This window comes from Pristiophorus japonicus, chromosome 4 (genome assembly GCF_044704955.1).
Source record: "Pristiophorus japonicus isolate sPriJap1 chromosome 4, sPriJap1.hap1, whole genome shotgun sequence".
NCBI classification, from domain to species: domain Eukaryota; kingdom Metazoa; phylum Chordata; class Chondrichthyes; family Pristiophoridae; genus Pristiophorus; species Pristiophorus japonicus.
In genome coordinates this window covers 311,686,104-311,707,947 of record NC_091980.1, presented here as the reverse complement: position 1 = coordinate 311,707,947, position 21,844 = coordinate 311,686,104, and the positions used below count along the sequence as shown (strand labels likewise).

General features: G+C 47.5%; 1 protein-coding gene across 1 annotated transcript in view; it reads right to left on the bottom strand.

Annotated features, from left to right (window-relative positions):
* The window catches only part of jag2b (jagged canonical Notch ligand 2b), a 238,112-nt gene that overhangs the window by 67,733 nt on the left and 148,535 nt on the right, over positions 1-21,844 (bottom strand). The window contains exons 6-8 of the mRNA XM_070879688.1: positions 3,828-3,958; positions 2,918-3,037; positions 1,224-1,337 (exon numbers count right to left, since the gene is read on the bottom strand). Coding sequence (XP_070735789.1) covers positions 1,224-1,337; positions 2,918-3,037; positions 3,828-3,958 — 365 coding nt within the window. The remainder of the gene's footprint in view (positions 1-1,223; positions 1,338-2,917; positions 3,038-3,827; positions 3,959-21,844) is intronic.

The following is a 21,844-nucleotide window of genomic DNA, read 5'->3' as shown; positions in this document are numbered from 1 at the left end:
TAGGTGACTCCTTGGAGCTGTCCAATGCGTGTTCTCTGGAGTAGGTGACTCCTTGGTGCTGTCCAATGAGTGTTCTCTGGAGTAGGTGACTCCTTGGTGCTGTCCAATGAGTGTTCTCTGGAGTAGGTGACCCCCTTGGAGCTGTCCAATGAGTGTTCTCTGGAGTAGGTGACTCCTTGGTGCTGTCCAATGAGTGTTCTCTGGAGTAGGTGACCCCCTTGGAGCTGTCCAATGAGTGTTCTCTGGAGTAGGTGACTCCTTGGAGCTGTCCAATGAGTGTTCTCTGGAGTAGGTGACCCCCTTGGTGCTGTCCAATGAGTGTTCTCTGGAGTAGGTGACCCCCTTGGAGCTGTCCAATGAGTGTTCTCTGGAGTAGGTGACCCCCTTGGTGCTATCCAATGAGTGTTCTCTGGAGTAGGTGACCCCCTTGGTGCTGTCCAATGAGTGTTCTCTGGAGTAGGTGACTCCTTGGTGCTGTCCAATGAGTGTTCTCTGGAGTAGGTGACTCCTTGGAGCTGTCCAATGAGTGTTCTCTGGAGTAGGTGACTCCTTGGTGCTGTCCAATGAGTGTTCTCTGGAGTAGGAGACCTCTTGGTGCTGTCCAATGAGTGTTCTCTGGAGTAGGAGACCTCTTGGTGCTGTCCAATGAGTGTTCTCTGGAGTAGGAGACCTCTTGGTGCTGTCCAATGAGTGTTCTCTGGAGTAGGTGACCCCCTTGGTGCTGTCCAGAGGAAGCCCTTTGCACGGTCAGACTCAGCATCTCATGTAGTTCCCCCAATAAGGTCATCAGCACTCTCCAACTGTAACAAATATCTCTCCGATAATTGCCCCTCCTCCGTGCTGTGTTATTCACGGTCCTTTAACAAACCAAAGCTTTAGAAAAGGATACTGATGGGGAGGCTCTCCAAGGGGCATGGTCGCAGAATATATGTTCTTGCTTTATTGGAACAATGAATGGGTGACAATGCCTCAGGTAACCGGATCCTGTACAGCATTTATTCTCAATACTATCTACAGGGAAATATGGACTGATGTCAGTGGCTGCACAAACTCTGATCAGCCATGAACTTATTGAATGGTGGAGCAGGCTCGAGGGGCCGTATGGCCGACTCCTGCTCCTGTTTCTTACGTTTACTCATTTTGAACCTTCTGCCCTCGCAATAATTCCCATTTTTTACCCCACTTACCACACCCCATTTCTGACTGCAACCATAGTAACCTACCAATTGCACAGGTCGTCCCATTCCAACCCGAAGGACAATGACACTCGAAACCGGATGGGATCTCGTGGCAGGTTCCTCCATTTGCACACGGGTTGGACACGCAAGCATGCTCGGCTGGAAACAGACACAGGCCAGAGAGGCCGAGTTAGAGTGAAACTCAGAAACATGGTTAAAGAACCCTCCTCTGCCCAAACCACGTCAATCCCAGGAAACGGAGGCCATTTTCCCCAATTCTGACATTATGCTTTCTCAATAAAGAACATTTATCCTTAAAACCCAGAGGTCACATTGTAGAGGGACAGTCACAACAGGCAGGCAATCTGGGTTCAAAGTTGAGTTATAGAGAAGGCAACGCAAGGTTTGCATCTGAGCCTGTCTATTTAACATGGAAATTACAGCACAGGTGACGACTATTTGTCCACCATACTTGCTTTAGCGCTTCACCAGCCTATTCTAACCCCATTTCCTTGTCCTCACTGTTCTAGATTTTTCTTTTCAAATACTTATCCAATTCCCTTTTAAATGTTACAACCACTTGGATATAAATCCCAAGTCTTTCTTTTACAACAGCCCCTTGTGATAAAGCATGCCATGTTCTAATAACCCTCCGCGTGAAAACATGTCTAACTTCCCCACGACTCTTCTTGTTGTAGGTGTCGTACCAAGCCATTATCATCATCATCATCATCATAGGCAATCCCTCGCAATCGAGGAAGACTTGCTTCCACTCTTAAAAATGCATCCTTAGGTGACTGAACAGTCCAATACGAGAACCACAGTCCCTGTCACAGGTGGGACAGACAGTGGTTGAGGGAAGGGGTGGGTGGGACAGGTTTGCCGCACGCTCCTTCCGCTGCCTGCGCTTGATTTCTGCATGCTCTCGGCGATGAGACTCAAGGTGCTCAACGCCCTGTCAGATGCACTTCCTCCATTTAGGGCGGTCTTTGGCCGGGGACTCCCAGGTGTCAGTGGGGATGTTGCATTTTATCAGGGAGGTTTTGAGGGTGTCCTTGTAATGTTTCCTCTGCCCACCTTTGGCTCGTTTGCCGTGAAGGAGTTCAGGAGTAGAGCGCTTGCTTTGGGAGTCTCGTGTCTAGCATGCGAACGATGTGGCCTGCCCAGCAGAGCTGATCGAGTGTGGTCAGTGCTTCAATGATGTTGGCCTGGTCAAAGACGCGAACGTTGGTGCGTCTGTCCTCCCAGGGGATTTGTAGGATCTTGTGGAGGCAGCAAGATCCCAGTCTCAATCCTTCAATCTGCAACGATCCAGCTTTACTACCCTGTGGTCATGCAGGGTGTGCTGCAATTTCCTGGAGCATCCCTTGGTCTTTTGGGGAGGAGGGTGGGGAGGGTGCGCGCAGGGGTGTAAAGAGAATAATCAGACATCCTGCTCCTGATCACTCACATTACCTGGAAAACGTGTGGGCGGACAACAGGATCAGACATGACACAAAGAATCTCTCTCTTTCCCCTCCCACTTTCTTCCTTTCCACCTTTCCCCCCCTCCCCCACCCCAACCTCCACCTCCACCTCAAAAGCTGTCAATTAGCCCGCCAACACAATACGGTCCTGCTCTCACGCAGGGTGCTAGGACCAATGGAACTGCGCCTCTGGATAAGTCACGTTACCAAAACCAAGATCCGCACACTATATGTGGGCGTAGAGGTGGCCAGGTAGCTACATTGCACACTTACCGATGTGACAGGTCTTGCCAGAATATCCCTCAGGACAGACACACTGGTATTCATCAGGCTCGGTGTTCATACAGGTCCCTCCATTGATACAGGGATGGTGTGTCCCACAGTAATTCAAGTCTGCAGGAATTAAAGAAAATTGGCTCGAGTTAAAGGGTTGGACACAAAAGCCATGTGCACACAACCGAGCTAGGCCCTGAGGCCGAGATACCAGACATCCAGCTGGGTCTGTGAACAAGTGACGACTTGTCACTGATCCAGGGCAACCAGGGCTCATCAATCATTGACCAACCAGTCACATAGTTCAATCTTCACAAGGACTTAAAATAGTGTTTCTTTTAAACTGTCCTTTGACCAACCAAACAGCGTTCTTAAATGTTGACGTCACTATTACAGCAGTCAGCATATCACACTGGATGGAGACGCTGACCCTGTTAGGGGTTGCTTAACATGAAGAAAAGGCACTCGGGTGGTCAAGATTCTCCAGGGTACAAACAGCCTTCTCCCATCCTACTGTATCTACCCCATCAACATATCGTCTATTCCTTTCTCCCTCATGTATTTATCCAGCTTCCCCTTAAATGCATCTGAGCTATTCGCCTCAACCACTCTGTGGTAGCAAGTTCCGCATTCTAACCACACTTTGGGTAAAGAGGTTTCTCCTGAATTCCCTGTTGGATTTATCAATGACCATCACGGAGAGCCCAGGAATGTTCTGTAATATACCACAGTTTTCAGTACGTGCCTGCTTAAACACGCACACAAAGTATTCGACAAAGAGACACAGCAGGGGAGTGTTCAACATATTCTGGTTGGTGCACTCACTAATGGAATCACTGTACACAACAGCCCCCTCCCCCACACTATGTTTGTACAGCTCCCCAAGTGCAGGTGTTTGCCACAGGCATACCTTTGTCACAGAGCAAGCCACCCCAGTTGGTTTCACAGTTGCACTTCCAGGGCTCCATGCAAGTCCCATGGACACAGCCTGGGTACGGGACGCACTCATCACAGAACTGCCCTTGCCATCCGTACAGGCACCTGAAAAGACAGGGATGACATACGATTAATGCTTTGCATACGGAGAAGAAAAAAATAAAAAAATCGAGACACAAAGTAGTTTCAAGCTACTACAAGCTCGGGTATCAGCTGTGGCTAATGTTCCCTGTCATTTATTTTTGGTGCGTGGGCCCTTTAACTGGCTGCGTGACCCGTTGGATTTGTCACACATGTGCGGTTATTACTATTGTAAAGCCGGTGAGCGGTCTGCGCGGGACCTCCAGACCGCTGCACGGTGTAACGGGAACACTGGGCACAGCTCTGTGGTAGCACTCGCGTCCCCAAGTCAGTGGGTCTTCAATTCAAGCCGCACTCCAGGCTGACACTCCCAATGCAGTACTGAGGGCGTGCTGCACTGTCAGAGGTGCCGTCTGCCCTCTGGTGGGGGGGGGGGGGGGGAGATCTGGCACTATTCGGAGTCTTCCAGGAACTTGGTCTCAATCCAGCACAGAATGATGATCCTGTTAACAGGCCACAACACAAGGTCCTGGAGTGACAATTCATTGGGAGAAAGCTTCAGAGAGTTCCAAGTTGGTGCAAGTCCGCTGTACAGAAATAGCCACCACCAACAGTAAATGGTCATCTCACCGGGAGACCAGAAAAAGATCTTGGATATCTTTAACGGGTACAGTTGTGCAGTGGTTTTGTTACTGCACTGGTAATCCAGAAGCCTGAACTAATGAATTAAGAGTTCAAATCCACCACCGGGCAGTTGGAGAATTAGGATTCAGTTAAAACAATTAATTTAGAAATTTAAAAATATTCACCACGATTGTTAGAAAATCCCAGCAGGTTCACTAATGTCCTTTAGGGAAGGAAACCTGCCGTCCTTACCCGGTCTGGGCCTATATGTGGCTCCAACCCCACACCAAACGTGATTAACTCTTAACCACCCTCTAAAGTGGCCGAGAAAAGCACTGGGGGTTGTACCAAAGCCGTTACCGAGCACCTTCACCACACGGACTGCAGCGGTTCAAGGCGGCTCACCACCACCTTCTCCAGGGCAATTAGGAATGGGCAATAAATGCTGGTCTTGCCAGCGTCGCCCACATCCCAAGAAAGAATTTGAGACAGATTTGGTAGCTGGCTAGCTGATGTGAAAAGAAAATACAGACTTGCATTTATATAGCGCCTTTAACTTCCTCAGGACGTCCCCAAGTGCTTTACAGCCAAATTAAGTACTTGTTTTGTCGGAAGTGTAGTCACTGTTGTAAAGTAGGAAACACAGCAGCCAATTTGTGGGAGCTTGCTTTGTGCAAATTGGCTGCCGCATTTCCCAGTGTAAAAGTACTTCAAAAGTGTTCCATTGGTTGTACAGCGCTTTTAATTGCGACGAAGGTGGGCATTTTTCAATCAGCAGTGGAAAACTGAATCCAAACAGTTGTGTTTTACTCTAAAAATTGTGGGGAGCAGAGTGGGTGGGTGGGGGGGGAAAGAGCGTGAAGTTACAAGCGTTGTACCGCACCGCGTCTGCGCCCGATCAGCTCTCGATCTTAGCTCAGAACCCTCCACACTTCGCGGAAAAGTGACCCGCATTCGCTCTTGCATACTTTAAGTATGCTGTCAACATTGCCTGCACTACAGCGTCAGGCTCCTATAGCTGAAGCAGTAAAATAGGAGATAGTTCATTCCATCTTGGAGAGACTGGAGAAGCTGGGATTGTTCTCCTTACAGCAGAGAAGTTAAGGGGGAGATTTACAAGAGTTGTGAGAGATTATGAGGGGTCTTGATAAGAGTAGATTACGAGAAACTGCTTTCACTGGCGGGAGGGCCGGTAACCAGAGGACAAAGAACCAAAGGCTAGATGAAATTTAAAATGTTTTTAATTATGATCTGGAATGTACTGCCTGAAAGGACGGTGGAAACCGATTCAAGAGTAACTTTCAAAAGAGAATTGGATAATTACTTGAAAAAGAAAAATCCGGCAGGATTATGAGGGATGAGCGGGCAAGTGGAACTATTTGGATCGCTCTTCCAAAGAGCGGGCACAGGCACGATAGGCCAACCGGCTGCCTCCCATTCTGTCTCCAGTTTACACACCGTTACTGGCTTGTCAGAGACAGAAGTAGGGGGCTATCTGGTAAAAGATTACTTCATCTATTGTTGCAGGGCAGAGGCAGCTATTTTTGTTGCTAGCAATGATTGAAATCGCAGCTGCCTCACCGTTATTCTGGGGAAAAGTTATTTTAGGATGCCTCGCGGTGGCCCGAGCCATTGTCTCCCTGACTTGGGAGTTATTACAGATTCATGGCTCTGCTGGAAACCTGAGTCGCCAGTAAGCCAGCACGGGGGTGGGGGGGGGGGGGGGGAGGGAGAGAAGTCTCGGTCCATACTTCACAACTTGTACCAGCAAATCTGCAGGATTTCCAGGCTTGGAGTGGACAGTCTATTTATGCCTCAAACACCATGCCTGAACACTTACAATAAGGGGATGAGTGGTTATGGGGAGCGGGCAGGGAAGTGGAGCAGAGTCCATGATCGGATCAGCCATGATCGTATTAAATGGCGGAGCAGGCTCGAGGGGCCGTATGGCCTACTCCTGCTCCTATTTCTTATGTTATGTTCTTATGTTCATGGACCACAGTCTCACTCACCAGTCAGAAAGCTGTGGTTTCAGGTGCTACTCAACAAACGACAACTTGCATTTACATAGCATCTTTAACTTGGTAAAAGATCTCCAGACATTTCACAGGAGCATAATCAGACGTGAATTGACACCGAGCCACAGAAGGAGATATTAGGACAGATGACCAAAAGCTTGGTCAAAGAGGTAAAGCAACCACCATTCAAAGTAACTGGGAGAGGTTTAGGAGAGTGTGATAAGGGCACTGCAGAAAATACAAATCTCTCAGAAACATAGAAAATAGGTGCAGTAGGCTAGGCCATTGGGCCCTTCGAGCCTGCACCACCATTCAATATGATCATGGCTGATCATTTTTGCAACTTCTGTACCCCATTCCTGCTTTCTCTCCATACCCCTTGATCCTTTTAGCCCTAAGGGACACATCTAACTCCCTCTTGAATATATCTAACGAACTGGCCTCAACAACTTTGTGGTAGAGAATTCCACAGGTTCACCACTCTCTGGGTGAAGACCTTTCTCCTCATCTCGGTCCTAAATGGCTTACCCCTTACCCTTAGACTGTGACCCCTGGTTCTGGACTTCCCCAACATCGGGAACGTTCTTCCTGCATCTAACCTGTCCAGTCCCGTCAGAATTTTATATGTTTCTATGAGATTCTCTCATTCTTCTAAACTCCAGTGAATATAAGCTGAGTCGATCGAGCTTCCAATGGTTCCACCTCCAAATTCTTCATAAGGGGAGTTTGGCAATCCCACTTTCAAAGAAGGGGGGCAAAATGGAGGAAATGTTCTGAAGCCACTCCCCACATACCTTTCAGTGACAGACGGTATGCAGATCAAGGCCAGGGCCCGCGATCAGGTGCTCTCTGCCCTCCAGTGTGTGGGTCACAAGAGAAGAAATGGGGCAACGGTAAAACATCAATTTACACAGAATGTAGAGCACAGAGAGAGGCCATTCAGCCCAATGGTGGCTCTGCTGCACAGGAGGGCACGAAAAAGAGTGGGAGAGCGATAGTGATAGGGGATTCAATTGTAAGGGGAATAGACACACGTTCCTGCGGCCGCAACCAAGACTCCAGGATGGTATGTTGCCTCCCTGGTGCAAGAGTCAAGGATGTCTCAGAGCGGTTGCAGGGCATTCTGAAAAGGGAGGGTGAACAGCCAGTTGTCGTGGTGCATATAGGTACCAACGATATAGGTAAAAAAAAACACGGGATGAGGTCCTACGAGACGAATTTAGGGAGCTAGGAGATAAATTAAAAAGTAGGGTAGTAATCTCAGGATTGCTACCAGTGCCACGTGCTAGTCAGAGTAGGAATCGCCGGAAAGCTCAGATGAATACGTGGCTTGAGGAGTGGTGCAGAAGGGAGGGATTCAAATTCCTGGGACATTGGAACCGGTTCTGGGGGAGGTGGGACTAGTACAAACCGAACTGTCTGCACCTGGACAGGACCGGAACCAATGTCCTCGGGGGAGTGTTTGCTAGTGCTGTTGGGGAGGAGTTAAACTAATATGGCAGGGGGATGGGAACCTATGCAGGGAGACAGAGGGAAGTAAAATGGGGGCAGAAGCAAAAGATAGAATGAAGAAAAGTAAAACTGGAGGGCAGAGAAACCTAAGGCAAAAAGCAAAAAGGGCCACATTACACAAAAATTCTAAAGGGGCAAAGTGTGTTAGAAAGACAAGCCTGAAGTCTCTGTGCCTCAATGCGAGGAGTATTCAGAATAAGGTGGACAAATTAACTGTGCAGATAGCAGTTAACGGGTATGACGTAATTGGCATCACGGAGACATGGCTCCAGGGTGACCAAGGCTGGGTATTCAACATTTAGGAAGGATAGACAGAAAGGAAAAGGAGGCGGGGTGGCATTGCTGGTTAGAGGAAATTAATGCAATAATAAGAAAGAACATTAGCTTGAATGATGTGGAATCGGTATGGGTGGAGCTACGGAATACCAAGGGGCAGAAAACGCTAGTGGGAGTTGGGTACATACTACCAAACAGTAGTAGTAAGGTTGGGAACAGCATCAAACAAGAAATTAGGGATGCATGCAATAAAGGTACAGCAGTTATCATGGGTGACTTTAATCTACATATTGATTGGGCTAACCAAACTGGTAGCAATGCGGTGGAGGAGGATTTCCTGGAGTGTATTAGGGATGGTTTTCTAGACCAATATGTCGAGGAACCAACCAGGGAGCTGACCATTCTGGACTGGGTGATGTGTAATGAGAAAGGACTAATTAGCAATCTTGTTGTGTGAGGCCCCTTGGGGGAAGAGTGACCATAACATGGTAGAATTCTTTATTAAGATGGAGCGTGACACAGTTAATTCAGAAACTAGGGTCCTGAACTTATGGAAAGATAACTTCGATGGTTTGAGGCGTGAATTGGCTAGAATAGACTGGCAAATGACACTTAAAGGGTTGATGGTGGATAGGCAATGGCAAACATTTAAAGATCACATGGATGAACTTCAGCAATTGTACATCCCTGTCTGGAGTAAAAATAAAACGGGGAAGGTGGCTCAACCGTGGCTAACAAGGAAAATTAAGGATAGTGTTAAGTCCAAGGAAGAGGCATATAAATTGGCCAGAAAAAGCAACAAACCTGGAGGACTGGGAGAAATTTAGAATTCAGCAGAGGAGGACAAATGGTTTAATTAAGAGGGGGAAAATAGAGTACGAGAAGAAGTTTGCTGGGAACATAAAAACTGACTGCAAAAGCTTCTATAGATATGTGAAGAGAAAAAGATTAGTGAAGACAAATGTAGGTCCCTTGCAGTCGGATTCAGGTGAATTTATAATGGGGAACAAAGAAATGGCAGACCAATTGAACAAATACATTGGTTCTGTCTTCACGAAGGAAGACACAAATAACCTTCCGGAAGTACTAGGGGACCGAGGGTCTAGTGAGAAGGAGGAACTGAAGGATATCTTTATTAGGCGGGAAATTGTGTCAGGGAAATTGATGGGATTGAAGGCCGATAAATCACCTGGGCCTGATAGTCTGCATCCTAGAGTACTTAAGGAAGTAGCCCTAGAAATAGTGGATGCATTGGTGATCATTTTCCAGCAGTCTACTGACTCTGGATCAATTCCTATGGACTGAAGGGTAGCTAATGTAACACCACTTTTTAAAAAGGGAGGGAGCGAGAAAACGGGTAATTATAGACCGGTTAGCCTGACATCAATAGTAGGGAAAATGTTGGAATCAATTATTAAGGATGAAATAGCAGCGCATTTGGAAAGCAGTGACAGGATAGGTCCAAGTCAGCATGGATTTATGAAGGGGAAATCATGCTTGACAAATCTGGAATTTTTTCTGAGGATGTAACTAGTAGAGTGAACAAGGGAGAACCAATGGATGTGGTGTATTTGGACTTTCAAAAAGCTTTTGACAAGGTCCCACACAAGAGATTGGTGTGCAAAATCAAAGCACATGGTATTGGGGGTAATATACTGACATGGATAGAGAACTGGTTGGCAGACAGGAAGCAGAGAGTCGGGATAAACGGATCCTTTTCAGAATGAAGGCAGTGACTAGTGGAGTGCCACAGGGCTCAGTGCTGGGACCCCAGCTCTTTACAATATACATTAATGATTTAGATGAAGGAATTGAGTGTAATAACTCCAAGTTTGCAGATGCCACTAAACTGGGTGGCGGTGTGAGCTGTGAGGGGGTCGCTAAGAGGCTGCAGGGTGACTTGGACAGGTTAGGTGAGTGGGCGAATACATGGCAGATGCAGTATAACGTGGATAAATGTGCGGTTATCCACTTTGGGGACAAAAACACGAAAACAGACTATCTGAATGGCGGCAGATTAGGAAAAGGGGAGGTGCAACGAGACCTGGGTGTCATGGTTCATCAGTCATTGAAAGTTGGCACGCAGGTACAGCAGGCGGTGAAGAAGGCAAATGATATGTTGGCCTTCATAGTTGGGGGATTTGAGTATAGGAGCAGGGAGTCTTATTGCAGTTGTGCAGGGCCTTGGTGCGACTTCACCTGGAATATTGTGTTCAGTTTTGGTCTCCTAATCTGAGGAAGGACGTTCTTGCTATTGGAGTGCAGCGAAGGTTCACCAGACTGATTCCCAGGATGACAGGACTGACATATGAGCAGAGACTGGATCATCTGAGCCTTTATACATTGGAGTTTAGAAGGATGAGAGGGGATCTCATAGAAACGTATAAGATTCTGCGGGACGGGACAGGTTAGATGCGGGTGGAATGTTCCCGATGCTGGGGAAGTCCAGAACCAGGGGACACAGTCTTAGGATAAAGGGTAGGCCATTTAGGATTGAGATGAGTAGAAACTTCTTCACCCAGAGAGTTGTTAACCTGTGGAATTCCCTGCCGCAGAGAGTTGTTGATGCCAGTTCATTGTATATTCAAGAGGGAGTTCGATATGGACCTTACGGCTAAGGGGATCAAGCGGTATGGAGAGAAAGCAGGAAAGGGTTATTGAGGGAATGATCCCATGATCTTATTGAATGGTGGTGCAGGCTCGAAGGGCCGAATGGCCTGCTCCTGCACCATGTTTCTATGTTAACTGGCTAATGCCGGTGTTTTATGCTCTCGATGAGCCATCTCCCACCCCTCTTTATCGAACCCAGTTCACATATCCGGTCCGGCAACACATCAATTTAAAAAGATCCTCATCCTCGTGTTCAAATCCATGATGCACAAACAATTCGCTCAGCTGATCAGAAGCTGGTTTCTTTTATCATGAAGATTGTGGTGGGTTTGATCGTTTGGCTGTGTTCTACAGATGTTCTTGGTCGTAAAGACTGAGGGGTGACCTAATAGAGGTCTTTAAGAGTATGTAGGGATTTGATAGGCTCGACACAGAAAAGATGTTTCTACTTTTTTTTTTGTGGGGGGAGGAGGGGTTCAAAACTAGAGGCCACGAATATAAAGTAGGCACTAATAAATCCAATGGGGAATTCAGGAGAAACTTCTTTACCCAGAGTGGTGAGAATGTGGAACTTGCTGCCACAGGGAGTGGTTGAAGTGTCGAGCATAGATGCATTTAAGGGGAATCTTGATAAATACATGAGGGAGAAGGAATAGAAGGATGTGTTGATGGGGTGAGATGAGGTGAGGAGAGAGGAGTGCAACTGACTCAAGCAAAGTAATAAATTCTAACTAATAACATCCAACATTTGCATAATGCAGTGTTCCTTCATTTGCAGCGATCTTCCAGAACATCTGTAGAACACAGCCAAATGATCAGACCCACCACAATCTTGATAACAAAAGAAACCAGCAGACAGGTATAGATACCAGCACAGACTTGGGCTGACTGACCTGTTTCTGTGCTCTAAATTCTATGTGAACACCTTTCCAACCTCTGTTCCAACCAGTCACAGAGAAAGGAAATCAATAATTCATTATCCAGGTATGGTCCTGTAGTTTACAAGCACAGGGGCATCTAGTTACACCTGTTTCATTACATCACTGACATGAATCTTCAAAGTATGAAGTTAAAAATGTACAGCACACAATGAGTAAAAGTTCTGCAGAACCTCACTTCACCAGGCAATGGTGTCAGAGAGTGGGACGGAGTTGTGACGAAGAGAGAGGGGGGGAAAAAGGACTAAACCTTCAATGAGGTTTAGGGCTAGTTTTATAAGCAGCCGTTTTGTCCATGGGAGAGATGAAGGAGGCCCTTTTCTTTTTATGGGGCAGTTTCCCTTACTGGGCTCAATATTAAAGCTTCAGAATGCTCGACATTCAGGTGAGTGGACAACACAGATTACTGGAACTTCGTGTGACAGGAATGTGCATTTTTGCTGCGAGTTGCATAAATTGTTTGCATCAAGCCTAGACAAGAAGATTGCTGCAAATGAAGGAATTCTGCATTATGCAAATGTTGGAATGTTATTAGTTGGAATTTATTAGTGTGTCCCCGCTTGAGTCAGTTGCACTTTTGCCTCCAAGTCAGAAGGAGATGTTAAACCGAGGCATTGTCTGCCTTCTCATGCAGACGCAAAAAGAACCACGGCCACTGTTTCGAACAGGAGCTAATATTTATCAACCAACATCTATCTGGTCATTTACTGCTGTTTGCTGCATGCAAATTGGCCGCCATGTTTCCCTACATTACAACAGAGACTACATTTCAAAATTATTTCACTGGCTGTAAAGCCACAGGTGGTGAAAGGCACTAGAAATGCCAGTTCTTTTCCTCTATTCTCAGTGCTTTCACGTTCTACTGCAGGACTTGAAAACAAACTAGGTTGACACCCCAGTGCAGCATAGACAGCAGCAAAATGAGGCTCTCATTCACTATCTAACAATAGCATACATTGGACGAGGATCAGGCTACCTGTGATGCCGCAGAATTAAATAGCCTGCTGATACTTATTGTCTGGGTCCCACCCCAGGGACGTGAGCACATAAATCTAGGCTGACACTCCCAGTGCAGTGCTGAGGGAGCGCCGCACTGTCGGAGATGCCGTCTCTCGGATGAGACGTTAAACTGAGGCCCTGTCTGCTCTCTCAGGTGGACAAAAAAAGATCCCAAGGCACTATTTCGAAGAAGAGTAGGGGAGTTATCCCCGGTGTCCTGGGGCCAATATTTATCCCTCAATCAACATCACAAAAGCAGATTATCTAGTCATTATCACATTGCTGTTTGTGGGAGCTTGCTGTGCCCAAATTAGCTGCCGCGTTTCCTACATTACAACAGTGGCTGCACCCCAAAAGTACTTCATTGGCTGTAAAGCGCTTTGAGACGTGAAAGGCGGTATATAAATGCAAGTCTTTTTTTTTTACTTTCACAGAAGAAAGGGCTTTGGATGCAGTAGCAGAAGATTTGCAACAGCACCAGTCGCTAACGTGAAGTCAAAGGGGAGAAACACTGGGTAAATAGAAACGTTCTCTCCTTTCTCCTCCATCATGGTGTCTTCATCACATTCCAGGCAGGTCTGGAACTCGAGGCTCCCTGCTTTGAAGGAACGGCACCCCCAGTGAGCCAGCTGATAACTCAGTGCCAGGTACAGAAACAGGAGGAGTCCATTCTGCCCCTCGAGCCTGCTCCGCCATTCAATATCATGGCTGACCTGTACTTCAACGCCATTCAACCCAGAGTTCCTGATTCATTGATACCCTTACCCCCCCAAAATTTATCGATCTCAGTCTTGAAACCTCCAACCGACCCGAGCATCCACAGCCTTTTGGGGGCATGGAGGGGGAAAGAGTTCTATATTTCCACAACCGTGTGGGGGCAAAAAAGGTACTTCCTGATTTCACCCCTGAACGGCCTAGCTCTAAATTTAAGGTTATGCCCCCTTGTTCTGGATTCACCCACCAGAGGCAATAGTTTCTCTCCATCTGCCCTATCGAATCCTTTTCACATTTTAAACTCTTCGATCAGATCGCCCCTCAACCTCCTGTATTCAAAAGGAATACAAGCAAAGTTAATGCAACCTGTCCTCATGATTTAACCCCCTAAGCCTTGGTGTGATTCTGTAAAACAGGGAATAGGCAAGTAATTTGTCCACAGGTGCTCAACTTGGACTGGGTGACGTTCAGATAGAACTCACCGTTTTACGATTCTTTGTCCCACAGCTTATTTAATCATTCATTCATCCAGCAATTTAATCTATCAGAGGAACAGAAAACACGACACAAAAACATCGGCGGTTAAAGGGGATTAGGTTTCTAAACGTGCTGCAGTCTCCAGGAGCCATCTGGCAATGGGATGAGCACATGCGGAGCGCACGCAAACTTAAACAGATGATTTATGGTGGGATCTGAGCCTTCCATCCCCTTTGTATGTGATAACGTTCCACAATCAACAGGCCACCGCCAGGGCTTCGTCCAGTGGCTATTCTGTATGTCCGAGCAAAAAATTAAGTGTCTGACTATTCAACAATAAGGGCATCACACTATCGGCACCCCAGTGTATACTATTCACAGGATGCACTGCAGCAACTCGCCACGGCTTCTCCGACAGCCCCTCCAAAACCCTCCACCTAAAAAGGGCAGCAGACTCATAAGAACATAAGAAATAGGAGCAGGAGTTGGCCATACAGCCCCTCGAACCTGCTCTGCCATTTAATATGATCATGGCTGATCTGATCATGGACTCAGCTCCACTTCCCCGCCCGCTCCCCATAACCCCTTAATCCCATGGGAACACCATCACCTCTCCTCTAAGTCACACACCATCCATAAAATACTTCATTGGCTGTAAAGCGCTTGGGGACAACCGGAGGCTGTGAAAGATGCTATATAAATGCAAGTTCGTTCTTTTTTTCCTTTCTTGTTTTAATCAAAACAGAGGGAGAGTACCACAGTATTTAATGGTTTAAAAAGGGTAAATATTGCTCCCCCTCCCCGCTCCCAAGAATTCCCAATAAAACGAGATAGCAAAATGGAAGGTCACATTTACAGCACCTCCCAAACCCGCGACCTCTACCACCCAGAAGGACAAGGGCAGCAGGTGCACGAGAACACCACCACCTCCACGTTACACACCATCTCGACTTGGAAATATATCGGCCGTTCCTTCATCGTCGCTGGGTCACAATCCCGGAACTCCCTCCCTAACAGCACTGTGGGAGCACCTTCACCACACGGACTGCCAGCGGTTCAAGGCGGCGGCTCACCACCACCTTCTCAAGGGGCAATCAGGGATGGGCAATAAATGCCGGCCTTGCCAGCGACGCCTAAATCCTGAGAATGAGTTTTTAAAAAAGAACATCAGGCTCCAATCCAAGCAAGATTGACGGATGAATGTGCGACTGGCCCAAAGGGTCGGAAATTATTTTGTACAATTTCAACAAAGTGAGCGAGGGATTCGAGCAATGTTGCTGTTAAGCTGCGCGGCCGTGCGACTGTCTGGAGGTCCCGCGTGGGCCGCTCGCCGGCTTTACAATAGGAAAAATGGCGCATGCACGGAAAGTTTAATAGAGCGCACACAGCCTGTTAAAAGGGCCACACTCACTCCAAAAAATGAAAGGGTGCATCAAGGAACATAGGAACTTCTAGACGAATAAAAGACCAAGGTCCATCCAGTTCACCTTCTACTGTCCTGGCAGTCCCATGATACGATGATGATGGAGTTGCTGGCCAATCACAGCGATCAATCTCGATCAATGGGTCTTACAACAGACCCAGACAGGTGGTGAGGAAAACCCTCAGTGGGGAAGAGCTTCGGGAACCACAGGCCCAAAGTCTCCTGTTCCTCCTGAGCTCGCGATACTCCCCATGTCACGCCTCACAAACCATGTCCCAAAATGTTGTATTCTGAAAGAAATCGATGTAATTTGCATTTGAACGAGTCAGTACTATGTGCTTCGCCTGTTCCATGGATGGAGCACGCGCTCACTGACATAATGGAATCAATTTTCCCCAATTATCTGCACCATTTTTTTGGCCTGCGCCGTGTTTTTTGGAATAAATTAAAATCTCCAAATTTGCCCAAAGTTTCTGTGCTAGTGTTATTTACTTGGGTAGGATTTTTAAGGCTACGATTTTTTTTTTTTTTTAACCTCGTTGGGGGCGTAACCTGCCACCCACGCCAATTCTGGCCATTTAAGCAAGTTTACCCAGCTCCGATTTACTCCCATTTTTCTTAGGACGGCGTATGTGACCACTCTGGAAAAACCTTCTGGACAGTTAACAAAATCGCCGCAGGTTAAGAGAATCCATGCAGCAGCAGCAGAGGGTGGGGTTGGGGGGGGGGGGGGAAACCAAGCGAGGAGAGGGGGGGCGAGGTTGGGGGCCTTTCAGCCAGCGTTAGGAGCAGCAACTGACACGGGAAAGAAGCCTTTTCGGCCAGAGTTAGGAGTGGCACTCGGCACCAGGAGGAGGAAGACCCTTCAGCCAGGACTAGCAGCGGAAACCAGCATCGGGAGGGAGGAGGCCTTTCGGCCAGGGTTAGGAGCGGCACCGGGTGGGTGGGATAGACTTTCGGCAGAAACATTTTAATAATTTCATGCTGGAATGCTTCTGCAATGTGCAATGTGCTTGTACAGGTTGCTGTGAGCTGGCCAGAATGTGTTGCATGTTTCACTTTCCGGCCTCAGCCCGCAGTGTGTCCCTAGTTTCCGTGGCAACCCGATCTTTTTAGCGCAGATCTTAGGCTCCACCCCCAAAGCTAAAGGACAGGCTAGGCGGCACCAAAAAAGAATTCAAAAGGCGAAAGTTGGATGATTTTTTTTTTGGCGCAGTTGGGCCCCAAATAAACGGGCGTATCTCTTCAAGTACACCAAAAAACGGCTTTGGGGAAAACGGAGCCCAATGTTTCCACAGATTAGTGTTGAATTTAATACCCCTTCAAGCACAAAGCGTCTCCTCTGGTTCTACTAAGAACATAAGAAATAAGAGCAGGAGTAGGCCATATGGTCCCTCGAGCCTGCTCCGCCATTCAAGAAGATCATGGCTGATCTTGTCACGGACTCAGCTCCACTTCCCTGTCCACTCCCCATAATCTTTTACTCCCTTATCGCTCAAAAATCTGTCTATCTCCGCCTTAAATATATTCAATGACCCAGCCTCCACAGCTCTCTGGGGCAGAGAATTCCACAGATTTACAACCCTCAGAAATTCCTCCTCATCTCAAGCGGCCCCTTATCCTGAGACTATGCCCCCTAGTTTTAGTTTCCCCTAACTGTCCTGGACGAGGTGAAACAGCCTGCTAGGATCAATATTATATAGCTCTTTTAGAGTCCTAAAAAGAGCCATTAAAGCAATGTCAGAAAGCACAGCCCACCCTAACTGCAACCCTGCGAAACATGGAAGTGCAAAAGGTGGCGTGACACATCAGCCTTGGAGGACGGTGGAGAATAAAGTTATTACAACAAAATCACTCGTGGTAGCAAACAAAACAAAATGGGCTCCAAGGTGATTGATCTTCAAGTAGGTGTCTAGAACATTGCCGCATTTTCCTGCAGCACCATGCGGCACTGCATTTGACTAATCGAGCTGATGTGTGGAGCCTTGTGACATGTTGTACGCATTCTTCAATATTTAATGATTCGGTGTATTATTACAGGCCTTCCTGTTTGTGCTCATCACATCTCTCTGGAAGAATGAAGCTGGAACCAGTTCAATTTCAAGCAGCCAGCGTATCAGGTGATCGAAGTCTTTATGCCTTAAAACCACCACTTACCAGAATCTTTTCACAGCAACTCTCCCACCCTCCCCCTCCCATCTGATAGTGAAGGACTTTCTCTTTCTGAAGTATTTTTAACCAGTCAGTCTCCCTACACCACTTACTCAGCCAAGTAAGCAATTGGGTAACCAACGATTCACGGGACTACTGATTCTGCTATTAGTATTTTTTAATATACTGGCCAGCCTGGTTGACCAGGAAGTGCATCGCTGCCATGCAACCTCCAGTGCATGGCTGAGCTGCGTCAACACATTCAATTACATTCTAAAGTCATTATCATCATCATCGGCAGTCCCTCGAAACGAGGACGATTTGCTTCCACGCCGAAAAGGGATGAGTTCACAGGTGTTTCAATGAAGGACCTGATATTCTGGATCCCGAACTACATGCTGAAGGGTGGAAGATGCCTGTGGGTGGATTTTTTTAACGTGGGGTGACCGTTGCACACCAGTCATCACACGGGCTTGACAGATTGAGATCTTGGTCCAGTGGCAAGGATTAACCAAGACAACTGGAGACCAGCTCTGCTGCACGGACCTAGTGCGCGCACATATCGCAGTGTGGGCTGGGCCCGTGCTGGCCCTGGGCCCTCGCCTCTACTGGGCCCCAAACTCACGCCTCTCCTGGGCCCCAATCACATCCCTCTACGTTTTAAAGTGCCAGCTTGTCAAACTCCCATTTTTAAAAAGCGATGCTTCGAAAATTTTTCTGCTCAACAAAAACATGAACAAAGTATTGAGGGACTACAGCATTGTCAGAGGTGCCTTCTTTGCTCTGTGGCGATGTTAAACCAAGGCTCTTGCTCACATGGGCTCAAGAGATTCCCCCAGACCTATTTGAAGACAGCATGGAGTTCACCCTGATATTTATATTCTAAGTAACACCCAAAATGAATAACTGGTTATTTATGTCCATCTCAAAATAGCACTTTGGGACAGCTGTGGGCTATTTCAATGCATGGAATCAGCAGATTTGAACTTAAATGAATACTATCGGAATCTGCATGTGATGTTCAACAGCGGCCCAGGTGGATGTAAACAATCCCAAACTTGGTATCAGGCCAAGACTCAGGTAATCCCAGCCCAGTCAATCCTGCAAATTCCTCCTAAATCACCATCCGTAGGCTGCTGCCTGTTGAGAGTACTGTCCCACAAACTACACATCAACAGCCCAACATCGTCGTGAATCATAGACAGATACGGCACAAAAGGAGGCCACTCAGCCCATCGTGTCCACGCCCACCGACACAGAGCTATCCAGCCTAACCCCACCTTCCAGCTCGTCTTCCATATCCCTGCGGGTTACGGCACTTCAAGCGCACATTCAAGTACTTTTTAAATACGATGAAGGTTCCTGCCTCGACCACCCTTTCAGGCAGTGAGTTCCAGACCCCCACCACCCTCTGGGTGAAATAAGTTCTCAACTCCCCAATCTATGCCCTCTGGTTACTGACCTCTCTAAGGGAAATAGGTCCTTCTTATCCACTCTACCCTGGCCCCTCATAATTTTATACATCTTAATTAAGTCTACCCTCCGTCTCCTCTGTTCCAAAGAAAACCACCCCAGCCGATCCAATCTTTCCTCATAGGTAATTTAGATCCATCAGCCAACATCGCAGACCCCATTATTACAGCTTGGTGTGTCCTTTCTCACCATCGGGACAGACCTAGCAAAGGTAGGGACAACATGATATACAGCCGGTGGGAGTGACCCCAGGAGTCCTTGACATTAACTGCAGACCCCCACAAAGTCTCATTGTTTCAGGTCAAACTATGTCAACAACTGCTGCTGATCACCACCCGTTCAACTGATGAATCCGTAAACCTCCAGGTTGATCACTTGGCGGAAGCAGAGGGTTGGTAAGGGCACAGAGCATACTCTGGGTGGGGACGTCAATGTGCACTAATGAGCGCGTCTTGGTCATACCACCACTGACCGAGCTTACCGACTCCTGATGGACATCAACTGTCGAGCTGACCCAGTGTCAAATGAATGAGGGAAGTGACACGAGGAAGTAACCTACATGAGAACATAATAAATAGGAGCAGGAGTAGGCCATATGGCCCCTCGAGCCTGCTCCACCATTTAATACAATCATGGCTGATCCGATCATGAACTTAAGTACACTTCCCTGCCCGCTCCCCATAACCCCTTATCGTTTAAGAAACTGTCTATTTCGGTCTTAAATTTATTCAATGTCCCAGCTTCCACAGCTCTCTGAGGCAGCGAATTCCACAGATTTACAACCCTTAGAGAAGAAATTCCTCATCTCAGTTTTAAATGGACGGCCCCTTATTCTAAGATTATGCCCCCTAGTTCTAGTCTCCCCCATCAGTGGAAACATCCTCTCTGCACCCACCTTGCCTTCGCCCGTGACAATTTATCTATTCAGACACACCTGGCCACGATAGTATTGGCAGAAGTGACCACTGCACAGCTGTTACGAAGACAAAGTCTCCTTTCCGCCATGCAGTGTAGCACGGTCACGCACTAAGCAGGGCAGGCAGATCCAGCAGCCCAAAGCTGTGGCACCCATGGCACATCAGCAGAATAGTATACGATCACAATCTACAACTTCATGGCATGTCCATCACCCCTTGAGCACCATCGAGCCAGGAGGCCAAAACCTGGTTCAAGAGCGAGTCTAAAAGGGCAGTAGCTGGCATACCTTGGGATGAGGCACAAACCTAGCGAAGCTACTACCTGCACATGCTAAACAGCAAAAGCATCAGGCTATAGACAGAGCTATGCGGTCCCACAAGCAACAGGTCAGAGCAAAACTCGAACTGTACCAGATCCAGGTCAAAAACAATGGTGGACAAACCGACAACAGGAGGAAGTGGCTTCATGAACATCCCCATCCTCCACCATGATGCAGCCCAGCACAAGTTCAAGAAACAAGGCTGAAGTACCTTTAGCTAAAAGTGCTGAGTGATTATCCGACCTAACCTAATGTATAGAAATTACAGCACGGAAACAGGCCATTCGGCCCAACTAGTCCATGCAGGTGTTTACCCTCCACTCGAGCAAATAGTTCTGATCACATTTACCCGCCCTGTTCCCATATCCCTTCATCTACCGATCCCAATCTAATGCTCCTCCTGAGGTACCCATCGGAGATATCAGCGTCCAGTCAATTCGCTTTCCCTCCACGTGAGATTAAGAAATGGACAAGTGCAAAGGCTGTGGACCCCAACATCCTGGCTATCGTGAAGGCCAGTGCAGTACAGCTAGGATATTGGCACCTAACCAACAATGTGAAAGATTGCCTATACACACAGACAGAATAAATCTAACCAGCCAATTACTGTCCTAGCAGTCTCCTCTCAGAGTAAAAATCACAGGAGTGATCTACTCAAGTGACGCTCAGTTACAAGTCTGCCAAAACCACTTGGCTCTGGATCTCATCGCAGCCTTGATGCAGACGTGGACTCGAGCGGAATGCTAGAGGAGGATAAGCTGTCCTCCATGTCAAGGCAGCATTTGACAGAGCTTAGCACTAAGGAGCCATAGCGAAACTGAACATCAGAGTGAAAACCCTCCAGTGGCTGAAGATGTAACGGGAGATGATCGTGTTGGTCAAGGCCACTAAAAGTCTCAGGACATCACTGCAGGTTCTTCAGGGAAGCTTCCTCAACCCAACCATCTTCAGCTGCTTCAACGACCTTCCCTTCATCACATGCTTAGGAATGGGGCTCTTTGTAAACGATGTTGGTTGAGAGATAAATATGGCCAGGACACCAGGGAGAACTCCCCTGCTCTTCTTCCAATAGTGGCTGTGGGATCTTTTACATATATCTGAGGGAGTTATATGTTCATCCAAAAGGCTGCACTCCCGCAGAACAGGCACTACGAGTGTCAGCCTAGATTATGGGCTCAAGTTTTTTTTTGAGTGGGACTTGAACCCACAACCTTCTGATTCAGATGAGAGTGCTACTCACCGAGCCATGGCTGTCACACCAGATAAAACATGCCAAACTCCAGCCACCCTTTCCCTCTCACCCCGTCCCATCTCCTATGACAAGAGTTTAAATGGTTAGATCAGAACGTGCCTTGTTCCTTCCTCGCTCTGCATACGTGTTTTAGTCGTTTCCCGTCTTTAAAAGGAATGTGAAAAAATAAAAACAGATTTCACCGGTTGCGAGCCTCCGAGTGAGAA